The sequence below is a fragment of the Eleginops maclovinus genome, chromosome 5 (assembly GCF_036324505.1).
Source record: "Eleginops maclovinus isolate JMC-PN-2008 ecotype Puerto Natales chromosome 5, JC_Emac_rtc_rv5, whole genome shotgun sequence".
NCBI classification, from domain to species: Eukaryota; Metazoa; Chordata; class Actinopteri; order Perciformes; family Eleginopidae; genus Eleginops; species Eleginops maclovinus.
In genome coordinates, this window is record NC_086353.1 from 9,148,186 (window position 1) to 9,171,568 (window position 23,383).

The following is a 23,383-nucleotide window of genomic DNA, read 5'->3' on the forward strand; positions in this document are numbered from 1 at the left end:
ATACTGTTTACTTAGATTTAGATTTAAAATCAACATTTAGCTTAAAATGTAGATGTAATAATTAGTTTTAGTGTCATCATTAAGATATTAATTGAACATATAGATTTAGATTCAATATTTAGATTTATTGTTCAGATGTGTATGAAATATTTAGATTAATTATTTAGATTTAGACTTTTAAAAGGTATTTGTTTTATATACATTTATTGTTTAACCTTAAATATAATTAGCTGTACACTTACATCTCGAATGTGAGCAAATGTTTTCATAATTAAACTATGGCGAAAATGGTAGCTCTATTACATTGGGGCCTTTTGAGGGTGGAGTAGTTATAGTTATCCTAACCCACTTCATATGTTTGTTTCTGTGGTTTAAGGTCCTAAATAAATCATCCATGTCCAGTGTTATGTGCTGTACATAGTATATGAGTGTGTTTGTCTTTTTTCTCAGGCCGGACGTAGTTCAAAACGTCAGCTGTTTCTGTTCCCTGGAGGCATTGAACGTCACGTGAAAATCAAAACATGTTCTGTAAGTGTTCATCTACGGTTCTCTCATCAGGACTGCAGTCTAAGAGGAGACGGCCATAATGTACTCATGCTTGTGCGTGTGTCTGAGTGTGTGTCTATAATGTTTTTTCCAGGTTGCTCTGGAGGTGATTGAGGAGTTGTGTTATGAGATGGGTTTACACAAACTGGAGGCCATGGAGGAATATGCCATATTTCTAGTCACCAACAGAGGTTTGCATCTCTCTCTCACACACACGCACACGCACACACACACACACACACACACACACACACACACACACACACACACACACACACACACACACACACACACACACACACACACACACACACACACACACACACACACACACTAAATGTTGTATTGGTGCACAAAGTCAATCTCCTCCTCACTGTCAGTGAAGTGGATCCACTCACAGATCACATGTCAGACTGTCCTCCGGTTTCTGTGGGAGAAAGTCATTCATTTTCACAAGTCCTGATCGGGTTGTCATGGCAATATAATGAGAAATGCTCGATATCATCTTTTCATTTCCGATATCACAACACTGCCAACATCCAGTCCATTACACATTTCCCTCTTCATTATCTACTAAGACGTTAGATTGCATTTTGTTTGCACGCTGTTTATCTGTTTAGTTTTATTAAAAAATACAATGCTCCAATTATCAAGTAGTTAATAAAAACATAGTTACAAACAACATAATATACATTTTCTAAGGAATTAGCTTGTGCTTTATCTTTTTCTTCTGATCAAACAATGGAGATGCTTATTTATGTTACTTATTGCTTATACATTTATACGTTTTTCATTTTCTTTGCTGCTTCAGCAATTTGTATGTGAATTACTCATCCAATGTTACCTTGTATAATTGAAGGAACCTCTATCTATTTTCTATCTACGGTAAAACACTTCAATATTCACAGTCTAATGCTTTCCAAGACAAGCAAATCGTCCATGCAAGTGTTAAATAGTATGCATTTGTGAGCATACAACTGAATGAATAGGACTTTTGCTTTTAAACATGGCCCCCATTACCCACATTCATCAAGATATTTGAGGGTATTCATGTCAGTCATTTTTATTTTAGCTAGAGTTTACAAGATAACCAAATGCTTCTTGTATCGAATATGAATTGTATAGTATAAGTGGTAGTTCAGGTTATACTTTAGATTAACAAGATTATAAATTATTTAACATGTGTTTCTCTGTGTGTATCCAGGTCAGAATGTGCGTCCCCTGAACAAACACGAGTACATCCTGGACGTTGCGACAGAGGCGGAGTTGGTGGACACGAGCTACAGCTTCTGGTTCAGACGAGTCGTCTGGACTCAACCGCTCAAGTTTGAGAATGAGCTCTGTGTCGCCATGCATTATAACCAGGTACCACAGGTGAAACTTTACATACATGCAGTATATCTGACCTCAATGTGTGTATATAACTGTGTTTGTGTGTATATCCAGGTCCTGCCAGATTACCGTAAAGGCCTACTAAATATTCTTCCACATGGGAAAGTGAGCGATCAACAGTTCCACCAGATCTCCAAACTGTCAGCTCTGCAGCACAGAGCCAAAGACATCATCTTCGTCCCAACCATGTAAGAAACCAGCAATGTTTGACAATACAGCCTCTAGTTTCAGTAATAAAGGGAAAATGTTTTATTATTTATCTTAATGTTTTACACTTTATTGTCCTCTTTACAGTTTAAAGTGGAAAAAACCAACTGCTATCATTGAAATCACTTTAATTTAAAAAATGACAATCAAATGATTAAGCTCAAATAAATAGAAATAAAAACAGTACATTGTAGAAATATACATACACAAACATTTAGCTTAGTTAATACAAAGTCTGAGAGGAAACTATTTTCTCCATCCCATAATCCTATCACTGTCTTAAAAGTCAAACATGGTGCGGTGTGGGTCTAGTTTAAGAGAGGACACAGTGCAGTCAGTAGTTTTGATGTTTAAAGTGTGTGATACTTTATTTTTCTCAACTGTAAAAACTCTTACTGCTGTTATCACTACACACACACACACACACACACACACACACACACACACACACACACACACACACACTCACACAGAGACACATACACACACACACCCAAACACACACACACAACCGACAGCAAAACAGTAACAGCTCAGTGAGTAAAGCCATCCGGAGAAATGTTTAGAAATCACTGAGTGGAGCAGACTCCTGTTTATCTTCTTCTCTCCTCCAGACATGAACTATCGGAGTACATCGCTCCACCTCTGTTCAAAAAGCAGCCACCCCAGCAGTGGGTAACCATGGTGACCCAGCACATGCAGCAGGTGCAAGCCTTGAACCCGCACCAAGCTAGAGCGCAGTTTCTGGGTAAGATATCCGCTTCACGTTAATTTAGAAAAACTGTCAATTTTTAATATTTTGTCTATATGTAGACCTCCTTTATCACTGCATGTATATGTTTCTAATGTGATCTGGACAAAAGCTCCTTAACAAAAGACTAGACCTTAAGTTGAAATAGTTTTATCAAGTGTTGTCAAGAGAGTAATGTTGAGCCGATTGATTATTTGAGTAATCTTCATATCGGCAAAAAAGTAATCTGCATTTAGAGCAGAAGAAGAAATTCTGCAACAGTAATGTGTACATTAGCACTTTTTTAAGGATAGTGTCATAATACACTAAGTATTTGTTATTAAAGGTAAAATGTGTCATCTTTTATGTGGATTCCTCAGTATTGATGGTTTATTTAGACGATGTAAGCAATACATTTCTCAATGTGCACTTAATTGATCGAAAAAGCTGACTTTTAAGCTTCAAAATCAGTTTTTCTTCCTGCATCCATCATTTGGGAGCAGGAGAATTCAGCTTTCTCAGTTAAATAAATTGAGGAATATATTGCTTTACATGACTACATTCTTTCTAAACACTAATCTCTCACAGATACGTGGAAACTACCTCTCGGATGATATGCTAGTGCTTTATCTTTCCTGTACAATGTTTAGAGACAGATTAAGAAAACTCAAAGCCGCAGAGTCCACTATTTTTTTACTTTTAGACTCTAGTATGGGTTATAGCTAAAAACATGTGTTGCCTCCTAAGGGAATAACATTTGAAAATGTCGACTTTCTCATTTGTGAAATTCTGTTTCTCTGTGCGTGCAGGGCTGATCAGTGCATTCCCCATGTTTGGCTCCTCGTTCTTCTACATCCATAGCAGCAGCTCCACCACCTTCTACGCCCCCTGCATTGTAGCTGTCAATCAGCATGGCTTCCACTTCCTGCACAAAAACACACACGTAAGGAACCACACACACACACACACACAAGCACTCACATGACTCAGCCCATCGTGATCAAAACATGAGCCCTGAAGTGAAGTCACGTACGGCGGTGGAGAGTTACTAGTTACATTTATTCAAGTTGTGTACTTCTATTTTGTGGTACTTATACTTGTGTACTTGAATATATCCATTTAATTTTACTTAATACTACTACTGCACTACATGTGGGAGTAAATATCTTACTTTTTATATTTTTCAGATTGAAACATGATTACTTTTTAAATTCTAATTAAGATATATATGTTAATTACGGAAATATGATGTATTATTATACATTACTTGCCTGTAGTATACACAGAGATTTAAACCAACTCACTTCTTAATATTATTTCATTTATTATTATTATAAATATTATTCTGCATAATGAGTAGTTTTATGTATGTTTTAATACTAATACTTTTATACTTTCACTTGAGTGAAGAGTCCTTTACTGACACATGTGTAGTATTACTTTTTTTACTTTAGTTAAATGTCTGAATAATTATTCCCTCACTGGTCATGTAGTTTCAGCAGAGAGTTGTGAAGTTTATAATGTTTGGTCCCTGTGGTGCAGGAGCTGATGGCAATGATCCCCCTGGTGGAGGTGCAGTCCAGCCGCACACAGAGGCCCACTGCTGGGTCCAGTTACCCATATGTAGATTTAACGCTGGGGGACACTAACACACAGCGGGTCATTCAGCTGCAGCTGGAGCAGGTAATAAGCAAACACACACAAGGACACTCTTCATGTTCATTTCAGTGGAGTAGCTTTGTCACTATGCTCATGTTTGTCCAAAGGGTCTGGAGTTGTGTCGAGTCATCGCCATGCAGGTGGAAAACATGCTGTCTGTGCGTGAGAGGAGACTCACCCTGCCAGCCAGCGAAATCACCATGTTATAAACGGTTTATACTATTGATATCACACTAGCTTCAGTGTTTGCACATGCGGTGGTGGAAAGTAAACTTATTCAAGAACTGTACCTTTTTTTAGTTAATTTCCCATTTCTTGAGTATTTTTCACATTTTCTGACAACTTTATACATCCATATTAATAATACAAAGTATTACCAAAACGAAAATAAGATTTGTATTATGGATTAATCGAAACTACCAAGTTGCATACAGAATATTCGAGCTGCAACATTAAAGATTAACATACAAAAATGCATCAATAATATTTATTCAATAATTAATTTAATTTTTGCTAACATGGGCCATTCTGCATAAAGAGTACTTTATGTATATTTTGGTGGAAATGCCTTTGTACTTCGATTTAAGGATTATAATGCATGAGTTGTAACTCTAACTGAGTTCTTCTACAATGTGGTATTGCTACTTTTAATTTAAGACCTACAGTACATCTTCCTGCACTGCGTTATAAAGAGCCTACCTCTTCTTGCCTTCAGGTGTTTGAATTTTATACGAGTCATGTATAAGTGTAACCTAAAGTCAGTTTCCCTTTTACCTGATTATACTACAACATTAACAAAACACCATGCATCAGTGAATTACTGCTTTTAAAATGTACAGATACGAACAGTGGTGAATCTAAACAGGCCTGTGGCTTGTCATTACAATGTGTTTAAACTGATATGTAACATGTTTTTTATTTTTGTATTGTTACTGTTTACTGTAAAACTTGATCTTTGTGTAAACCATTGTTTTATTTGACAGATACTAATGAATCAACTTTCTTGTTTTGTAAAGAATATTTTGTTAAAATAAAACAAGCTATTTTAAAGACAGCGCTATGAGAACTTCTGGTCTGACTGATTATTTACTACTAATGCCAGAAAAAAGTGCATTTAAATAATAGATTACCAATAAATTGGGCCTTAGAAACTCAATCTGTGAATTTTAATGAAATAATTGTTTTCAAGCACAGGGGCCCCTGACCCCAAAGGTCCTGCGCCCGTTCAATAATCCATCAATATCAGAATCAAGTTTATTTACACGGAATATGCTTTGGTGTATGATGGTGCAAACATTAACCACATAAGAAAATAAGTTGTAAAAGAAGGTCAAAATCATAACTATAATAAAGAATTAAACATTAAAAAAAAGAATAAGTATAGGTACTATAATAAATAAATATACAACAGACACTTAGTACAGTAGTTATATGACAAATGTATACTTTATTACTGACAAACAATATAAAAACACTAAAACAAACTGAATTGAACAATGTGAACTTTATAGAGGTAAATAAAAGTGCAGTGGGACAAAATTAGCTCTCGTCTTGCGCGTGCCCTCGAGGCTCCTACTCCTAAAATGGATTTACGTGGTTCCGCTCAAGGCACGTGACAGTCCATTCCCAAACTGGCAGGTCATCAAAGCGCATGCGCTGATGCTGTAGCAGGTTACACGAGTTTATTTTCAGCCTTTTTCTTGGAGGTGGTGGTGTAAACCAACCGTGTTGGACTCTTGTGGTTTATTGCAATGATCTCCCTTGACTTTTGGAATTAAACCCTGAGAGGCAAAGTGCCCGGAGCACCAAGGTTTGGAAACGTAACTGTGACATGTGAAATGTTGCTGCGTGGTTTGTCGGTTTTTCCAGGCGGCGACGGACAGACCAAGCCAGGCTAGTTTAAGCTAGTTTAGCTGCCAGCCAAGCAGCTCCAATATCCATCGGTAACCCCTCTACTGGCTAGGCGTGTTGCAGTATCTAAACAGCATTTATTTACAGATTGTAAACTGTAATATCATCTAAGGATTCATACAGTGTCACACCAGGCTGTTTGAGTGTGCACGCAGGACGTCGGGGGAAGCTAATGCTAGCTACTGCTGTGGTAAAGGTCCACAAAAGCTAGTGACATACACCATAAAAGACTCCTTGTACATATATTGACTGTTGAATCAGTGCAGCGCTGATACATGCTAACTGTTAGCTAGCAGTTCACGTCGCACTACAGCAGACACATTGTTTTGGCTGACATGGCAGCCAGCGGGTACTCTGACCTGAGGGAGAAGCTGAAATCCATGACCCCACACAGGGACGAGCTCAAGAATAAATACGTGGACGGGACGAGTAACGGCAGCAGCGGAAAAGCTCCAAAACGCAAGATCCGAGAGTCCGACGACGATGAGTTTGAGCACAGCGATGACTGCGCGGAGAACAGGGAGCAGGAGGCCAGCCGGGTGAAGAGCAGCATCCTGCAGGAGAGCATCTTCACCCCAGAGGAGTGCGCCCTCATCGAGGAGAAGATCGACGACGTGGTTTCCAGAGGAGAGGCTGGACTTTACCGGGATCACACCGTGGACAGGGCGCCCCTCCGCAACAAGTACTTCTTCGGGGAGGGCTACACATACGGGTCCCAGCTGGAGAAGCGTGGCCCGGGGCAGGAGAGGCTGTACCGCAAAGGAGAGGTGGACGACATCCCAAGCTGGGTGCACGACCTGGTGATCAAGCGCCTGGTGTCAAGTGGAGTTGTCCCTGAAGGGTTTGTCAACAGTGCAGTCATCAATGATTATCAACCAGGAGGCTGCATTGTGTCACACGTGGATCCTCAACACATCTTTGCACGGCCCATCGTATCCGTATCCTTCTTCAGTGACAGCGCGCTATGCTTCGGATGCCGCTTCCAGTTCAAACCCATCCGCGTGTCGGAGCCGGTGTTTGTCCTGCCCGTGAGGAGGGGGAGCGTCACGGTCCTCAGGTGACTATTGCTGATGGCTGTGTTTGTTGGTCATGCACTGATTTGTATATGCCAAATGCAGGCATAACTACTTGGACTGTATATTCAAGGCTCAAAGACTTTATTGTCGTATATGCAGGCATATGCAGTGTATTAATATTATCCTTCACTCCCAACTTATCAGAAATAATCCGAGTTTCACTTTTTAAAAGAGCAATGAACTAAAACATTTTAAATCTTAAGTATTCAAATATCCCATATAAACGAAGCAGAGTTGGCATAAACCCCAAGCAATTCATAAAGTTGGCTCTAGGTCTCGCTTAACAAAAAATGCACTTAAATGAATATTGAACATTTGGCACAGTGATGCAGAAAAATCATTAATGTGCAATATCCTGCCAATCCAGTTTTTCAAAAAACTGCAAAGCATCAAAATAATAGGTATACGTTGAATAAAAACAATACTCTCATTCACGTACTTAAAATATTCCTGCACCAGTGCTTTAGATAATTCAACAATGTTAAAATGATCGATGTTGTGTCCATTTATTGTATGAAAGGTTGATAACATAATTGATGAAAGGCTAAGGCCAGCTACTAACAGCATCCTTCTCTCTCAGTGGTTATGCAGCTGATGATATCACCCACTGTATCCGACCCCAAGACATCAAGGAGCGTCGTGCGGTGATCATACTAAGAAAGTGAGTCAACATGATATCATTTAAAAGGTCATTATCTTATTTGAAATCAGCACTGATCATTATGTTTCTACTTGTCCTCCCCCCTTCTGTTTGCCAGGACCAGACCTGACGCTCCACGAGTCGACTCTGGCAGCCCTATCATCTCTTCTCCTGCAGAGAGACCCATTCTGAAGGCCAAACGCTCTCATCGCAGAGCAACACCAGATGCTGCTCACAGGTACAAACACACATGCACAGGTCCGTGCAGGTCTGTCCCGCTTGATCCGCCTTAACTTCAAAGACTTGATCTTAAGGAGTCTTTAGGACAGTCAGTGATACTAGCTTAGAGGTATCTTGGGAAAAAATGATAATGACCAGACTGATACTGGCATACTGACCCAGCGATACAATGAAACCCTGACCTCAATTATTATTATTAATAATGCTGAACTTAGTTTGGATACTGCTCAAATGGATCATGGATCTGTGCTCATGCTCTGACTGGCTTTTTTAAATCAAAAAGCAGAATATCCCCTCCTAAAACCTTAAATAATGTTTAAGAACTGATCAGTGGATTCACTATGAGAAGAGAGGAAGAGCGTCCCTCATGCCCAGAATGATCATTAATTAACACTTCAAAGGCAAAATCATTTAAAAGCCATCAATAAAGAAGCCTGTAAATGAACAGACTCTTATTTCCTGCTATCATTACTTTTTAAACGTACTGTTTCTCTGCTTCCTTGCGCACCGGTAAATGTGCTGTCATGTCTGGTTGAAGCCGTGAGGAACAGTCACTTAAAAGTCACCTGTTGCTGAATAACAGAGACATCGTTTAAACAGATGGATGAAGCCAGTATGTTTTGAATTGCATGTCAGACAAGGGCTAAAAGGAATAGTTCAACCACAAAGTGAGCAGTACTGATCCGTGTTACCTTGAATTCTTGCAGAACAATTCTTAATACATTTGAGTTTTAATACATTTGTGCTACTATTAAAAGCATTTACTTGGTTCTTTAGTCACTGCCCATGATTGGATGATCCTTATCTGACTTGGCATCTCAATCTTTGTCCTCCATCAGGCCGAGGGTACTGGAGATGGACAAAGAGGAGAACAGACATCCATCAAACTCCCGTCATCGTCGTCATAGTATCAGCTCAGAGAACTACGGGAGACGTGGACAAGACTCCGACAAACACCGGGAGAGCTCAGGACGCAAAGTCAAGATGAGACGGCACTAAGCACTTCTCAATCACACATGTACACATATAAATATAAACCCTTTCTTTATGCATTTCAATATTGTAACCTCTTTTGACCAGTCATCATTTTCTCACTCTAGTTTATGTCTGGCACAAGGAGCACAGTAATCATATTGTCTGTTTTGGTTTGAGTCCGGGTCAGTCCGAGTGCATTATTTTTTTCCTGCAGACAAAGCGTGTGTCTGCTGCACAGTTCGGAACCTGATGTAACAACACTACACTAAGGCTCTGTTGTTAAATTCCCTTTAATCCAACTTTTCTTGTTCTATGTCGACAAACATTTCAGAGTGGCATGTATTTTTTGTAACCAAGATGTACAGACCACAAGAGCTAAAGAAAAGATGTATGAATGGACTTGTACAAAAGAAACCCTGAGCTGTAATCTAACTTGTTATAATGTACAATATAATTGTATAGCCTTTCATTGGGGGAACTTTTATGCAGAAAGAAAGTTGTGATTTATTTGAACCTACATTTCTGATCCTCACCGTTAATGTGTCATCACACCCCTTTGCTCACTTCGGCCTCCCTGTCACAGTTTAATTTAAAAACACCTGGCAGATGTTCAGCCATCCTGTTCTGTTTTATCATTTGATTCAGCTGTATGTCTCCTCTTGGGGGAAGTCACAATATGGTACATCGACTAAACCAATGTTTAATGGAGCGGTGAAAACCTCAGTGCTTGTCTTGGGCTCCTGTTTCAGTTTGAAGTTGCTTTACCTTGTATAGTGACAGGGGCCATGTTATTGCTGTTCTGTATTAAATCAAAAATGTTCCTCAATTCAATTGGGTGATATTTGGGTCAGACAGAACAAAACAAACTTGTTTAACTTGTGTCTGAACACACAAATGAGAAGGAAACTTCCAGAATAATTTGTCTTTGCAATTTGCTTTGTAAACACAGATTAAAATTGCTTCCAGTCAACCATAACAGGCAGAGGTAATTATTTGCTGACTGCTAGTCTAGTCTGGAGTTACACATGGACACAAATATCCCTGGTTAATAGAATAAAATACTCTCTTAAAGCAGGGGGGGTAATGGTTTTCTAAAGCTAAGCTACAGCTGTGAACTTAATATTAGCAAATGTATACTTGGTAGCCTGCAACACCATCTCCACAGATTTGGTTTGCTATTCATTCAAAATGAGTAATTTACTCCTAAAATCATTATTTCTATATCAATCACTCACCACCAGTCAGCCTGAAATTGTGAACAAAGTTATTTTCTTCCTGCATGACTTCACGGTGAGTGAAAAAACCCAAAATGGAGGAAATTCTTGATGATTTGAATTAATTAGGATGCTGTGCTAAAGAACAATGAAACTTAAAAAACACCTTTCATTTCCATTTCCCCCAAAACGTTAATAAATAAATCAGCTCCAAATAAAGTGCGTTCGAAAGTTCAAATAACTGTCCAATCGGAAGTGGGGAATCAGTGCTTAGAAAGTGCTCAGCTTTGTCAAACTAATACACTATATTAAATCTGCAGTGATTGACAGAGAACTAGTTGCCAACTGTTTCCGTAACCCTCAAATGATTATCTTGTTGAGTAAAATGTCAGAAAACGCTGATTTAAACCCCTCAATAATGTAGATGTACTTCTTTCCCATGTTTTATATCGTAGTTAACTGTCTACTTTGTTTTTGAAGTAACACATTAAGACGTAAGACATGGGTTTTTAAAAACTGGGATGGAGATTTTCAACTATATTTTTGCAATTTTAAAGAACGATCAATACATGGCGGATTCATTGATAATGAACATAAGCGTTAGTTACAGTATATACTGTATATTTTATTTTGCATGTTTTAAAGTTTCCTTCCCACTTTGTGCTCATATCGTTTCTAAATCAATGAGGGTCTTCACTCACCATATACACTGACAGGAACCCATCATGGAAGAATTTCACAGTGCAGTGGCCTCATATAGACCCCCCTTTGCTGAATTTAATCACACTTCAGTGGAGACTAAATATAGTGTATTTTGTGTCATCCTATTGGACCACTTTCAACAGGACGGTTCACTGGTTTAGAGGAGTTGCGCTGTCATCATCATTGTAAACAGATTTTAGCATTGGTATATTTGTGTATCGATCATTTACTTTTCTTGGAGCATATTATTTAATTGGTGATTTTAACACAAGGTGAGAAGACAAGAAGGGAAAACAAGTTTGGACTTTTTGCAATTCAATTTCTGTATTCCTCTAATATCTCCTGAATTGGTATATAAGTTTGTATATTATGCATCCTCGATATTTCCAGAGAGTTATTTATAATTCAATAAAGAAAATATGAAAATGTATGGGCTTCTTAATATTTTCAACTGTAGCTACAATTCAATGCAACACACGCTCTAAAACAGTTCGCAAAAAGAGAACCGGATGGATATAAATATAGGGGAAAGAGGGGGTAGAACTTTAAGTTATTTTCGCTTCTTCTTAACAACGTTTGAATGAATCTTGCTTGCAAACGCATGGATAGATTTATCTTCAGCTGTGGGGTCATAACAATCATTTTGGTTTTGACTACAAAAACAAAGAGAGCATAATCAACAGATTGGCACTTAAATCAGTCGAGATGGAGATTGTTATGAATAATAGTTTTTACAAGATGTACTAATATTAATATTGGCGTCTATTACCAGTACTGTTCAGGCTTTTATTTTTAGTTAAATAATTGTCCTATCATTTGTGACTACATGAGAACAATCAATAGTAGATGTAGATTACTTTATTAATTACTGTAGTTAAATGAGATTGTCATAGCTGCCAGAAACGTCCAAATAAAACAGATTGACAGCTCAATAAGACACTAACATTACATAGGTATGATAAGCTCAAAGATTTAAGCGCTGTATGGTCATATGCACACTAGCTACAGTGTAGTTTTGGGGATAAAACAAATTGCAGGTGCCAGGCTGCTCCAAGATTACAAAAATAATATACTTAGGACATATAAAGATTTAAAAATAAAACTAGAGCTATAAAAAGATATGATGGCGCATGTTAGAGGCAGAAATAATAAAAATGTATACGGACAGATAGAATAAGATAAAACAGAAGATGAAATGAGATACTGTACAGCAGAATCTGCTACTACTTTAATAATCTAATAATACGGTGAAAGAAAAAGTGAATAATAGCACACTTCTATATGGTGCAAGATGAAAAAGCAAGGTGATTAATACCTCTGAAATGTATGAAGCAGAGTCCAACGTGTTATGAAATGGAAACACTCCAGTAAGATAGAAATGTATCCTCATTGTACTAAACTCCATAGATAACAGGACTTTGTTATCACTTCTAAATGGTCCTTTTTATAGTGAGAGTTTTTCTTGGGTCCTGGTGTAGTTGCTTGGTGCACCGGTTCTTCTTCTGGTGGCGCTGCTGCACCTTAAACAACAGCTGGAATTAAAACGCAGAAGAAGAAGACAGCAGCTGTTAGCTAGCTGGATGAGCTATATTTACTCTTTGTCCGTGAAGGAAATAAAGTAACATTACACTCTGTTGTCAAAGAAAACTGATACACGTATTGAATGAAATCACTAATGGTGTGGAGTCGGACTGGTGTATTTCTCTCTGAACTGAGTGGTAAGTATATATCTAACAGTAGTGGAGGCATAGCTGTCACTAAGTGTTAATCTAATGTTAGCTAGCAGGAGTTTGGCAGCAGTTTGTCCGCTTGCTTCTGCTCTTCATGCTGCTCAAATAGATCATATTGATTGGCCGATTCTTCATGCAGGTTAACTAGGTAACACTAAGTTACTGTAATGTTACTAATCTCGTTACCTTTGTGGACTATTTTGAAACACTGGAAATGATGTCAGCTGGTAAATCATAAGGTAAATGCAAGAACGATACTTGAGTTTAATTCAATTTAGTTTAATTCAAGGGCACTTGTGCTTTCCTTCATGCTACTTAATACCTCTACATTCCAGAGGGAAATGGTGGCAGATATAATAATAACATCAGATTAATAATACAACACGTGATCAATACATAGTGTTTCATGTGCTATTCAGAAACCTGCTGATCTTGAGGACATTCACAAGCTACCCTGTAGTATGTAGCCTATGGTGAAACATGGGCCGTCATGCAGAGTGAGTGCTTTAGCTTTTTGTACTTTAAAGTACATTGTGATGCCTATGTACTTTTAATGCACAGTTTTCACTTGTAACTAAGGTTTCTACATGTTTGTATTATTTATTTTACTGAAGTAAAAGATCCAAGTACTATGTCAACGTTTGGGTCAATGTGTTAAGCTGAGCATGTCATAGTTCGACCTTAATTGAATGTAATGTAATGTTATTGAACGGCAAGATATTTTGTTTTTATTTCCTTTGTTCAAGATCTTCTGAGCAGGAGTCCGGGTGATTAATCAGTATGTTGAATACATTTAGTGTGTTTATATAACATCTTTTATGCACTGGATGCAAGTGCTTTAGCATTTAGCAGCAAAAAACAACGACACAAGTTTCAATTATTAGTTATTCAGTTATGTCACAATGCTGCCCTCCTGTTATCTGTACAGTATTCCACAAACACAAGAGCTACACCCTAAATAATGACTTTGTTATTCTCCCCTGTTGAGAGAATGCTGATCATACACTTACAGTACCAACCAGGTGCTGTATGATGCTGCTAATGCTCCAAATATGTTATGGTATAAGTACAATTCAAGAATGAAACATGGACCATTGAAACAACAATGAGCATATTGGGTAATAGCCTTATGTACTGACAGATCTATATGCTTATCAGTTGCTTCATTTGTTTGCAGCAACATTTGTCAATACCCGAGTCCTTTGGTTAAACTGATGAATATTAAAGAGAAGAAAAAGATAAAACAACAAAATGACAGAATATATAACATAAATAGAAAATAAGACCCTCTCTATAATTATAATCATAATATTCAAATCAGTATCAACTACTACTACTAAATTGCAGCATGCACGAGTATATCACTAACCACTGCAGCAGCATCAAAAGGTCTCCTGATGGTAAAGCAGTTCTCATTAAACAGAAAAGGTGAACTCGGCTCTGACGTTGAAAGTCAGTACTGAACGTGCTGCAGACATTTGTTGTTGCTGTAACTTGACTAGGAGGATGGTAATCATATATTTGACCCGGACGGTGTGACTCAGGCATGTGCTGGGTCTAAAAATAGACCCATGTTTCCATTCTCAGGCTTCTGTACCCCTAGCAAAAAAAAAGAGGACTTGTACCACTCAGTAGATTTGGTGTATAAGTGATGTTCTGCGGCTGCTTCTGGATCACAGTTGAAGCTAAATATGATAAACACAGTGAACTTCTTAAAATTTTGTACAAATTCGGGGTATATTTATATCATTGTCACATATATCTGCTCTACAAAAAAAACATTTTTCTAATTAAAATCAGAGCTGCATTATCTGCCGGTTCAAATCCTCTATCCGTCTGTCTTCACTTTACTTGAAATCTGATCACTCTGAAGTCTGTCATGTATTGTATTGCTCATCAAACTATTAAATGACCCATTCTGTCAGGTGTTAATGATTTGATCATTTCTCCACTAACTCCTGCATACCTTTCTAATGTTTTACCCATCAATCTGTGTATTTTCATTCATGCACTTATTGACTCAAGTGGGTTATGTTGACTTCTTGACATTCCTGTGAAAGTGCAGCTACTTTTCAATAATACATACTTCTGCAGTTCATTTTCTCTATACCTGACTGTTGTATAATGTGTTATTCCTTTTTTTCTTTTTTCAAGGCTAACTACAAAAAAAAGGAAGCCATGAACTTTCAGGGCAGTCGGAGGCGAGGAGAGGATGGCATCGCCATGGTGATTGACTTCCTACTGTCTAATGCCCGACTGGTTCTGGGAGTCGGTGGGGCCGCTATGCTAGGGATTGCTACATTGGCTGTGAAGCGGGTGAGTGTCTTTAGTACCTGTGAGTGCTTCATAGGCACTCTCTATTCATCTGCATTTGGAGAAATTAACTACTGCAACATTCCTGACCTAGAGTTGTAACTCCATGAATATTAATATTAAGTGCCATGATAGTACTTTTAAAAAAGTTGCAAATTTACATATCCACTAATATATTGGCAGTTCATTCTTAAGCTGATTTGATAACGGTGGCCTGTTTTGCTGGCAAGTTGCTGAATATCATGGAAACATTTTTTACTCTAAAGCTATATTGTAAGTAGATACATCTAGAGGTAAAGGAAATCAAAATTGTTCTGTTTCTCTCCAACAGTGTATCTTTTTAAGTTAAGTTTTGGTCCATATATAACTAAAAAAATTGCTATTATGTGCAACCCAAATTATCCAATCTGTGTCGTTCAGATATAACTGAAACAATTATTTAACATTCATTCTACCATCATTCTTCATCCCTATACCTATGAAATTATTGAATCCTGGACTGTATGTAAATCTGCTGCCTGGACAACAGTAATGTACAACATGTCGTTTGTAGTTAAAGGACTAAAATGATTTAGGAGTTTATTGAAGCTGAGTCTGTCTTTGTGCCTCTAAAACTTAATTTGGTTTGCCTGCAGGTTGTGACAGATTGAGATTGTGGTAATCTGTGAGTGTGTGTGTTTAGCTGATAGAGCGAGCAGGACGTGCAGCAGATGATGAGAAGGTGGAGCAGAAGTTGGCCGAGAGCTGGGAGGAGTTGAGTTTGGTCTCTGCATCCCCCACGCTGATCAAGAAGGGAATAGAGGGCGTGGTGATGAAACATGTTGCCAAAGCAGCCAGACAGCAGAAAGGTATGTGCTACGTGTCGGCAATGAGTGTTCAGACAAATCAAACACACAAAAATAACATCCATACATACTACTTATACATTACTACTATTCATTGTTTATTAATCAACAGATACACAATTGGCAACTATTTAGATCATCCACAAGTTGGCAAAGAAAATGCAGTTTTTCATTCTTTTTCAATCCAGAGATTTCCTGCTTGAATCAGTTTTACAGTATGTTTTTGATTTTGGACTGAAAATATAGACATTCATCGAAAGCTTCTGAAAGTTTAGAGATCAGATAGAGAAAATAATTGGCAGATTAATTGATAATAAAATGTCCAATGGCACTTGGAACGCGCAGACCTCCGCTAAGGCCAGTTGTGCATTACTTGCTCCTTGGTTGGTCACGCTTTCCAAGTAAGGAGGGTGTTCTTTAGACCTCGATGTGTTCATGAGCTTAATGTGGAAACAACATGGACTTAACGAAGAAGATGAGGTGTATATTATTGCTCAAAGCATCTTGCAATATGTCTATTCTGTTTCCAAGTTATTGTTCTGACTTGATGCAACATCCCGGTGGTTTAACCCAGTCCGGCACTCATTGTGTAATTATTCCAACAGCACATGAATGTAGCACAAATTCCCCACCTCGACATGGTAATGAAAGTGAAAATAATGTGTGTATCCACCACATGATTCGGTTCTGCTTAAAATGTGTTTATCCTTGGCCATGCTTCACATTTCCAAGTTTCATGAAAGTCAGCTAAGAACGATTTCCTTAATCCTGCTATGAGACAAACAAACTGAGCCAAAAATGTAACCTTCTTAAAGTGAAACTCATTAGTTGCAGCCCTAATATATTCATCAATCTGGGTGTCAGATATTACTGACTGCTTTTAACCTCTTTTAAAACCAGCTGACCTGTGCCAACAACCCCAGACGTCCACTCCTGAGGCGCTGTCTAAGGTGGAGTCAAAGTCCAAGAGACTCCAGCTGTGCGTCCTCACTCTGCAGGTACACACTGACATTTTGCCTCCGAGCTCTTAAGGCATAGATTATGCATTTAGTGTGAGCAGCTGCTGTTAGGGCTCTGCTCAGCGTTGGCTCATTCATTTATGCGTGTGTAACATGTTTTGTAAAGCGCAGTGCTTAGGGGATACGCATTGTTATGCAGTGGTTCGGCTGCACAGAGCCCCAAGAGCCCTGCATAATCAAAACACTGCGTCTGTGCTCTGACTGTGTGGAAGAAGTCAAACAAGCATGAAAACAGCTTTGAGTCAGTGTGCGGAACATCCACATGAGCAGAAATGTTGTCCGTTTATTCTGTACGAGCTACATTAAACAATTTGTTCAGTATATGTTGGTGGAGCAGCTGCAAATGCATGAGCGGACATAAAAGGGGATTTAGGACAATAGGATTTGCCTTTTAAATAAAGCTTATGCGAATTGTACCTTTTAATGAATAGTTGAACAAATACAGTTTCTACTTTGCATCATTTGAATAATGCTTTCACAGTCAATACTGGGGGATGTACATCTGTAAAAATACAAAAGCATCACATTGTTGGTTTTTTCTCGGCCAATGTATTTAAATGGCCTACTGCTGTAAATCTACCACAATGCATTCAGTGATCTATTTCTGTGAGGCAGTGTCCATTGTTTCAGATGTTTCTTGGTTCAAGTTGTTTTGGCCATGGGGAGGGTTTTAATATGCTATATAAATGGTAATGCAACAGCCACTTGTTTTATGATTGATGGTTGATCGATGTTTTTCAATGTGTCTTTAACAGCAGTCACTGAATTTCCTCCTCGCTGAAAACTTAAGGGGTGCTTAGAGGCACAAAACAACTTTTAGATTTATTTTTTATAGCCCATGGTGGAAAGGATCAGAGAAAGGAGCCGTTCTTAAAAAGAAAATAACAAAAAAGTGAAATAACAATATAAAAAGGTCACGTTTAAAAAACAGTGTTCTGTCAATCACAGGTGCTTACAAATACTTACAGAAACATAAAGCCAGAACAGAGTCAAAAGTCATTTTCATACTGTCGGATTACGATTTCTTTATACATTTCCTTAAACATAACGATGTTCGTGACTGTTCTAATTGAAACAGGATGCATTTAGGTGAAAACAGTACAGTAGCTGTCTGCCCGAGCTCTTGAACATTAACAAGACTTTTGAAATGTGTGTAGGAACGCCTGCAGCAGTACTATCACACGAGGGCGGCTCTGGCTCCACATGAGGTCCAGAGAGCTCAGTCTCTGGCGCTGGACATCTGCACTGAGATCCAGGGCTTCCTGCACAGCCGTCTCCCCGACATGCCGCTGGGAGAAATGAGCCTCGGGGGATCTCTTCTAGATGACCTGCAGGTACACACACCATAAGACTTTTTTTTCCAGCTGATGACACACTTTTTTTCCTTCAATGGCATCGTAAAGCAATGGGTATTATGTTTAACTAATATTTCTTTATTTCTTCATCCCGATCAGCACTAGCATTAACACAAGCATTCACAGTTCCTCCTGGGGTTCACACTCACATGGAGTCACACACTAACAAACACAATAGCTTAACAAAAACACAACAAACCAAACAGCTCATTGAATAAATAATCCAATAATATAGAGAAAAGGAAAGGCATCCTTCAACAAACATTAAGATAAACATTAAATTTGACATCCATCACAAGAATTCATAGTAGGGATGCACCGATTGCAAAAATGTCGGCAGATGCTGATACCGATATAAGAATAACATTTTTGCCGATGGCCGATGTTTTACTATGTGAACTGTAATGGTAGCACCATGCCGACTCAGGCAGCCTATCCCTTTTAAGAGAGAGAGTGGGGGATACGTGTATGCATGTTTAAGCGCAGTCACTGTTCTAATCCTTTAAAATGATGCCCTGACTTCAGATTTGGTCCGTCAGATTTAAAAACAGCGACGCTAATGCGACTTCTCCCGGTCACGTAGCAAAACATAAACATCGGCGACTGCCATCGGTGATGTCACCTTATTTACTGATGTGCCGACGGTGGTAAATAGGACTAACATCGGCCGATGCCGATGTCTCACCGATGTATCGATGGGTCCCTAATTCATAGCAAACTTGACTTTTCTCAACAAAATTAAATGGAAATAATAAACATAAATTGTTGTCTGAATCTTCAGTAATACATTGATTTATTTCTGTGTGTGCAGGTGGTCAGTGCGGACCATGCCTGTCTGATGGTGCCACTGCAGCTGGAGGCCTCTCTGTGGCGTCTCATCCCGGGGGAGGAAACGCTGCTCACACACCCGTTGCACTGGATGGTCCGACGGGTCAATCTGGAGTATTTTCCCAGAGGACGCAGCTACTGGGACAGGTAATCATGAGCATACACAGAAGTATATTTTTCCTTTGAATCGACAACCGTAATGGTTTGTGTTATATAAATGCAGGTCAGCTGGTGTCATTAGTAGATATTTACTGCTCTGTGGCAACAACTGTCTGTCTGTAGCTCTCTGTTCTCAGTCTGATCTGACACGCTTTCTCTCCTGTGTCTCCAACACCCTTTGTTCTAAAATATTTCATATATAACTTAACTTGCTAACACATAGATGTCACTTTAGTATGGAGTGTATTGGGGAAAGGTTAACTTGCCTGGAAGAAAACATTAATGATTTTAATACTATAAAATCAAAAAGTCATCCTGTGAATCGAGACACTCTGTAAATGCAGCCTCTCTCCTTGTGTGTTGCAGGTACCTGGTGGGGGGTTACTTGTCTGCAGAAGCTGTGGTTAACATGTTTAGTAAATCTGTCATGGAAACAATAAACTGGCCGTCAATCAGCAGCACTCTGGACTGTCTCGTCAGACCGGTGCTGGGAGGAACCGACCTCAAACTGGAGATACGGTGTGTGTCTTTAATATTTTAAAGGCTTAAAAATGACTTATGACTTAAGTCAAATATAGTTCTTAATTTCAAAAATATATATATTTTTGCAAGGATCAAAGTGTTTTTGATTTAAGTTACTTCCACTGGTTATTGGGTGGTTTAAGCGAAGTAATACAATTCCTGCTCTACATTCAGATATAATAACATCACAAGAAATAAGAAATGTGCTATACTCTATGCAAGAACAACACACAAGAGTTAAACATAAATAAATAATATTGTCTCTGTTAAAAGGGTCATTGTAACATAAATCTAGTGATTCAATTTGACTTTTTGATGATAAACCATTAAGACCTTTACAACTCACTGTTTTCCAAATAATGTCACTACAAAAACTCAATTGACTCGAGCATTACTCAAAGTGAGATGTCCATGATCAAGTTATTTTAGTTTTCAAATTGAGTTATGTGTACTCAGTTGTTTGTCTGTTATGACCAGAGTGTTAATGTTACTCCTAATCTGCTAGATATCTAAATTGTCCTGTGATGTTTGTGTGTGTTAAACTTCATGTTCTCCTTATCGGTAATGAGCTTTTCTCCTGCTGTCCCCCCTCAGGCCTTTGAATGAATTTGGGGCAGAGAGCAGGGATCAGTCCCTGTTCATCTCCATGCTGCCTCTGCTGAGGGAGGAGGACGTGGTGCTGACCGCCCAGACGGAGCTCACCTCTCCCTGGGTCAACGCCTGGCACCTGTCTCTCTACCCCTGGGAGAACCAGCGGCTGACTCAACTGGACACCGCTGACGGGGGACACCGCAGACAAATGCTTAAAATCCTCAAGGCGGTGTGCAGACTGAACCCCGCTCTAAGGCCGCTGGAAGCCGCGCCACTCTCCAATCTCATTCTGCACCTCAGTGACGGAGAAAGCAACTGGTCCGAGAGCAGCCTGGGCGCTCGGTTCCAGCAGTGCATCATGGAGCTGATCGGCTACCTGGAAAACGGAGCGCTGCACAGTTACTTCAAGCCAGCGGTCAACCTTCTGAGCGGCTTGTCAGAGGACCAGGTGGACCAGATGGGCTTCATGCTCTACTGCGCCGTAACAGAGCCCGAAATACTGCTCATATAACTGTCTGCACATAAAGCACTTTACACCTCTCAAGCTCTGACACACACAGATCAGAGGAGAAATCATCCAACATGTTGTGTTATTCCCTCTGCCTACTCACGTTGTCGAGTTCCTCCGTCCTGCTTCGATGCAAACTAACAGGGTACAGTTGGAAAGTGGCCGGCATGTTAGAGGAGGAGAAGCTACATGGAGACGGATGTGAAAGTGATAATAAAGCTAAATGAACCGATCCGAGGAAAGGAGACGTGCAGAGAAAGTGTTTATCAGAATGTTTGAAACTGTTGCCGGGCTTTCATCCAAATGAATTGAAAATCTTAAACGAATTTCAAGAAAAATCCCCAAAACTTAAATGCGATTGAGTCCTTTTTTTCCTTTTGTCCACTACTGATTTTCAGGACCTGGCTCATAGAGATAAGACAGTTTAAAACCTTATACTGTTGCAGAAGAAGAGGGCGCAACAAGGTGACAGGAGAATTGAAATGGCGCCAGTCCGACCTGACAGGTCAATGGACATATGACAATTCATGAATCGATGTGAAGATGCATCAGATTGATGTGGAGCCATGATAAGCCTGTTTTAATCAGCCGCATTCATTCATCATCTCCAGCAGAGCAAAAGCATCAGTGGACTTTGAAGTCAGATGCTTCATGAACATCATCGTTTATTCTGTTTCTATTGCACTTTGTCGGAGTTTGCTTTTATTGATTCACTAACTTTTCCACCTCCGGTTTGAGTTGAGTTGGAGTCAGTGATGGCCATGTACAGCTCATTACACAAATAAGCAACAGAGGACATGTTATGGTAAAGTGCATCTTTCTAACCTCTAAGTTCTGGAGTGTGCGCTGCATTAGTTTCCTAAATATCTAATATATTCTAAGTAATAATGAGGTTTTAAAGCACTTCAGTCCGTCTGTGTTGGACTCATTCAACACAAAGTGTATATTTTATTATCCTGCAGGTTGAGGTGTGCAGTATTTGTTTGTCTTGTTTATTGTTCAGTCTGTTGCCAATCTCGCTTGGGTGATAACCCTTTCAGTTATGAGAAAAATCGCCTAATCATTTTATGTAGTTGCTTTTAAACACTATGAATGTTTTGGCCATTTCTTCAGTTGGGTTTTTTCTTGCCGAGTGAAAGAAAATAGAGTATTCTGTTATTGAACAGTGAAACTGCAAATAAAAATGAAAGCATTTGTTTAGATTCTCAAACAGTTGCTCTGAATATTTATTTTCTAACTTAAAAATCAAGTATAACAACGTTTGCCCGGTGTTGCATGTTAAACCTTTTCCCTTTGTACATCAGTGTCAGCAAATAGGAAAAGTATGCATTCACTCCCCTTCCGACATTCTGTTCTGTGTGATGTCCCAAAGCCATGGAACTCAGCCTCAGAAGGACTGCATTTCCTGCAGGTCCTCGGTATCACAGAGAAGTCACCAGCAGAGGACACACTGCTCACACAAGCTAAGGGGTTTACATTATTTGTAAAAGGTTTCACAGGTTTATAAGAGGTTTCAACGGTTTGTTACACATTTGACTGCTTTGTAGATCTGACACATGTAGGTTTTACTGTTTGTTTTTTTTAATAACTTTGTAATCATTTTTATTTTTTACTAGGATTTAATGTGTACACAGGGCTGCCCCTGGCCAACTTGGGGCCCTAAGTGAACATTTGACAACAGACATTTAAACATTCACAAGTGATTGATAGCAGGTTTCTTTTTTCAGACTGAGTTTTAGAGCCCTATACCAATCCAGCAATAAAAGCAATTGCTTAGTACATAGTTCATTAATAAAATTGAGGTAAGAAAGGTAAAATCTTAACTCCCTTATCAAACATTTTTCACATTTAGTTTCAACAAATGGTGACTAAACAAGCTCAGAACCGAAGATTACAAACAATACATTCTGACTATCCTGCATAGTCAGAATTTATTGTTTGTAATCTTATTATGTAATCCTGTTCTCATGAAACCCTGCCTACACATAATGTGTGGTCACACAAATAAGCCTATTTAACACACACACACACACACACACACACACACACACACACACACACACACACACACACACACACACACACACACACACACACACACACACACACACACACATTGGTTTAGTGCAAGCATGTTACAAGAGGGGAGGCACCCAAACAGAAGTGGGAAGAAACTAAGAACATTTACTCAAGTACTGCACTTAAGTACAATTCTGAGATA

At 39.0% G+C, this 23,383-nt stretch overlaps 3 protein-coding genes and 1 long non-coding RNA gene across 4 annotated transcripts in view; 3 read left to right on the forward strand and 1 right to left on the reverse strand.

Moving 5' to 3' along the window:
• Positions 1-5,436, forward strand: part of myo15ab (myosin XVAb) — a 38,853-nt gene extending 33,417 nt beyond the window's left edge. Inside the window, 8 exon segments of the mRNA XM_063883361.1 lie at positions 451-528; positions 641-737; positions 1,751-1,911; positions 1,993-2,126; positions 2,760-2,893; positions 3,685-3,818; positions 4,418-4,558; positions 4,642-5,436. Of these exon segments, the coding sequence (XP_063739431.1) occupies positions 451-528; positions 641-737; positions 1,751-1,911; positions 1,993-2,126; positions 2,760-2,893; positions 3,685-3,818; positions 4,418-4,558; positions 4,642-4,743 (981 nt within the window). The 3' untranslated portion in view covers positions 4,744-5,436.
• A 730-nt stretch (positions 5,437-6,166) lies between these two features.
• alkbh5 (alkB homolog 5, RNA demethylase) lies at positions 6,167-11,722 on the forward strand. Its single transcript, XM_063883292.1, has 4 exons — positions 6,167-7,502; positions 8,102-8,182; positions 8,280-8,399; positions 9,241-11,722. Exons 1-4 carry the CDS (start codon positions 6,781-6,783, stop codon positions 9,398-9,400), a joined length of 1,083 nt encoding a protein of 360 aa, XP_063739362.1. The 5' UTR covers positions 6,167-6,780; the 3' UTR covers positions 9,401-11,722.
• On the reverse strand, positions 8,901-14,490 carry LOC134864371 (uncharacterized). The gene is made up of 3 exons (XR_010165834.1): positions 14,392-14,490; positions 12,608-12,824; positions 8,901-9,250 (listed from the first exon to the last, which is right to left on the reverse strand). It is a non-coding gene; the product is annotated as an uncharacterized LOC134864371 (long non-coding RNA).
• mief2 (mitochondrial elongation factor 2) lies at positions 12,810-22,372 on the forward strand. The gene is made up of 8 exons (XM_063883291.1): positions 12,810-13,010; positions 15,177-15,338; positions 16,018-16,183; positions 17,081-17,178; positions 18,357-18,533; positions 19,366-19,529; positions 19,908-20,060; positions 20,658-22,372. Exons 2-8 carry the CDS (start codon positions 15,201-15,203, stop codon positions 21,163-21,165), a joined length of 1,404 nt encoding a protein of 467 aa, XP_063739361.1. The 5' UTR covers positions 12,810-13,010; positions 15,177-15,200; the 3' UTR covers positions 21,166-22,372.
• The last annotated feature ends 1,011 nt before the right edge of the window (positions 22,373-23,383 follow it).

Excerpts from the sequence above, each read along its gene's own strand:
- mief2 (XM_063883291.1), top strand. The coding sequence starts at position 15,201 with ATGAACTTTCAGGGCAGTCGGAGGCGAGGAGAGGATGGCATCGCCATG. Across the intron at positions 15,339-16,017 it reads CTACATTGGCTGTGAAGCGG|CTGATAGAGCGAGCAGGACG; the intron begins GTGAGTGTCTTT and ends GTGTGTGTTTAG. Across the intron at positions 17,179-18,356 it reads TGTGCGTCCTCACTCTGCAG|GAACGCCTGCAGCAGTACTA; the intron begins GTACACACTGAC and ends AAATGTGTGTAG.
- alkbh5 (XM_063883292.1), top strand. The coding sequence starts at position 6,781 with ATGGCAGCCAGCGGGTACTCTGACCTGAGGGAGAAGCTGAAATCCATG. Across the intron at positions 7,503-8,101 it reads GGGAGCGTCACGGTCCTCAG|TGGTTATGCAGCTGATGATA; the intron begins GTGACTATTGCT and ends CTTCTCTCTCAG. Across the intron at positions 8,400-9,240 it reads ACACCAGATGCTGCTCACAG|GCCGAGGGTACTGGAGATGG; the intron begins GTACAAACACAC and ends GTCCTCCATCAG.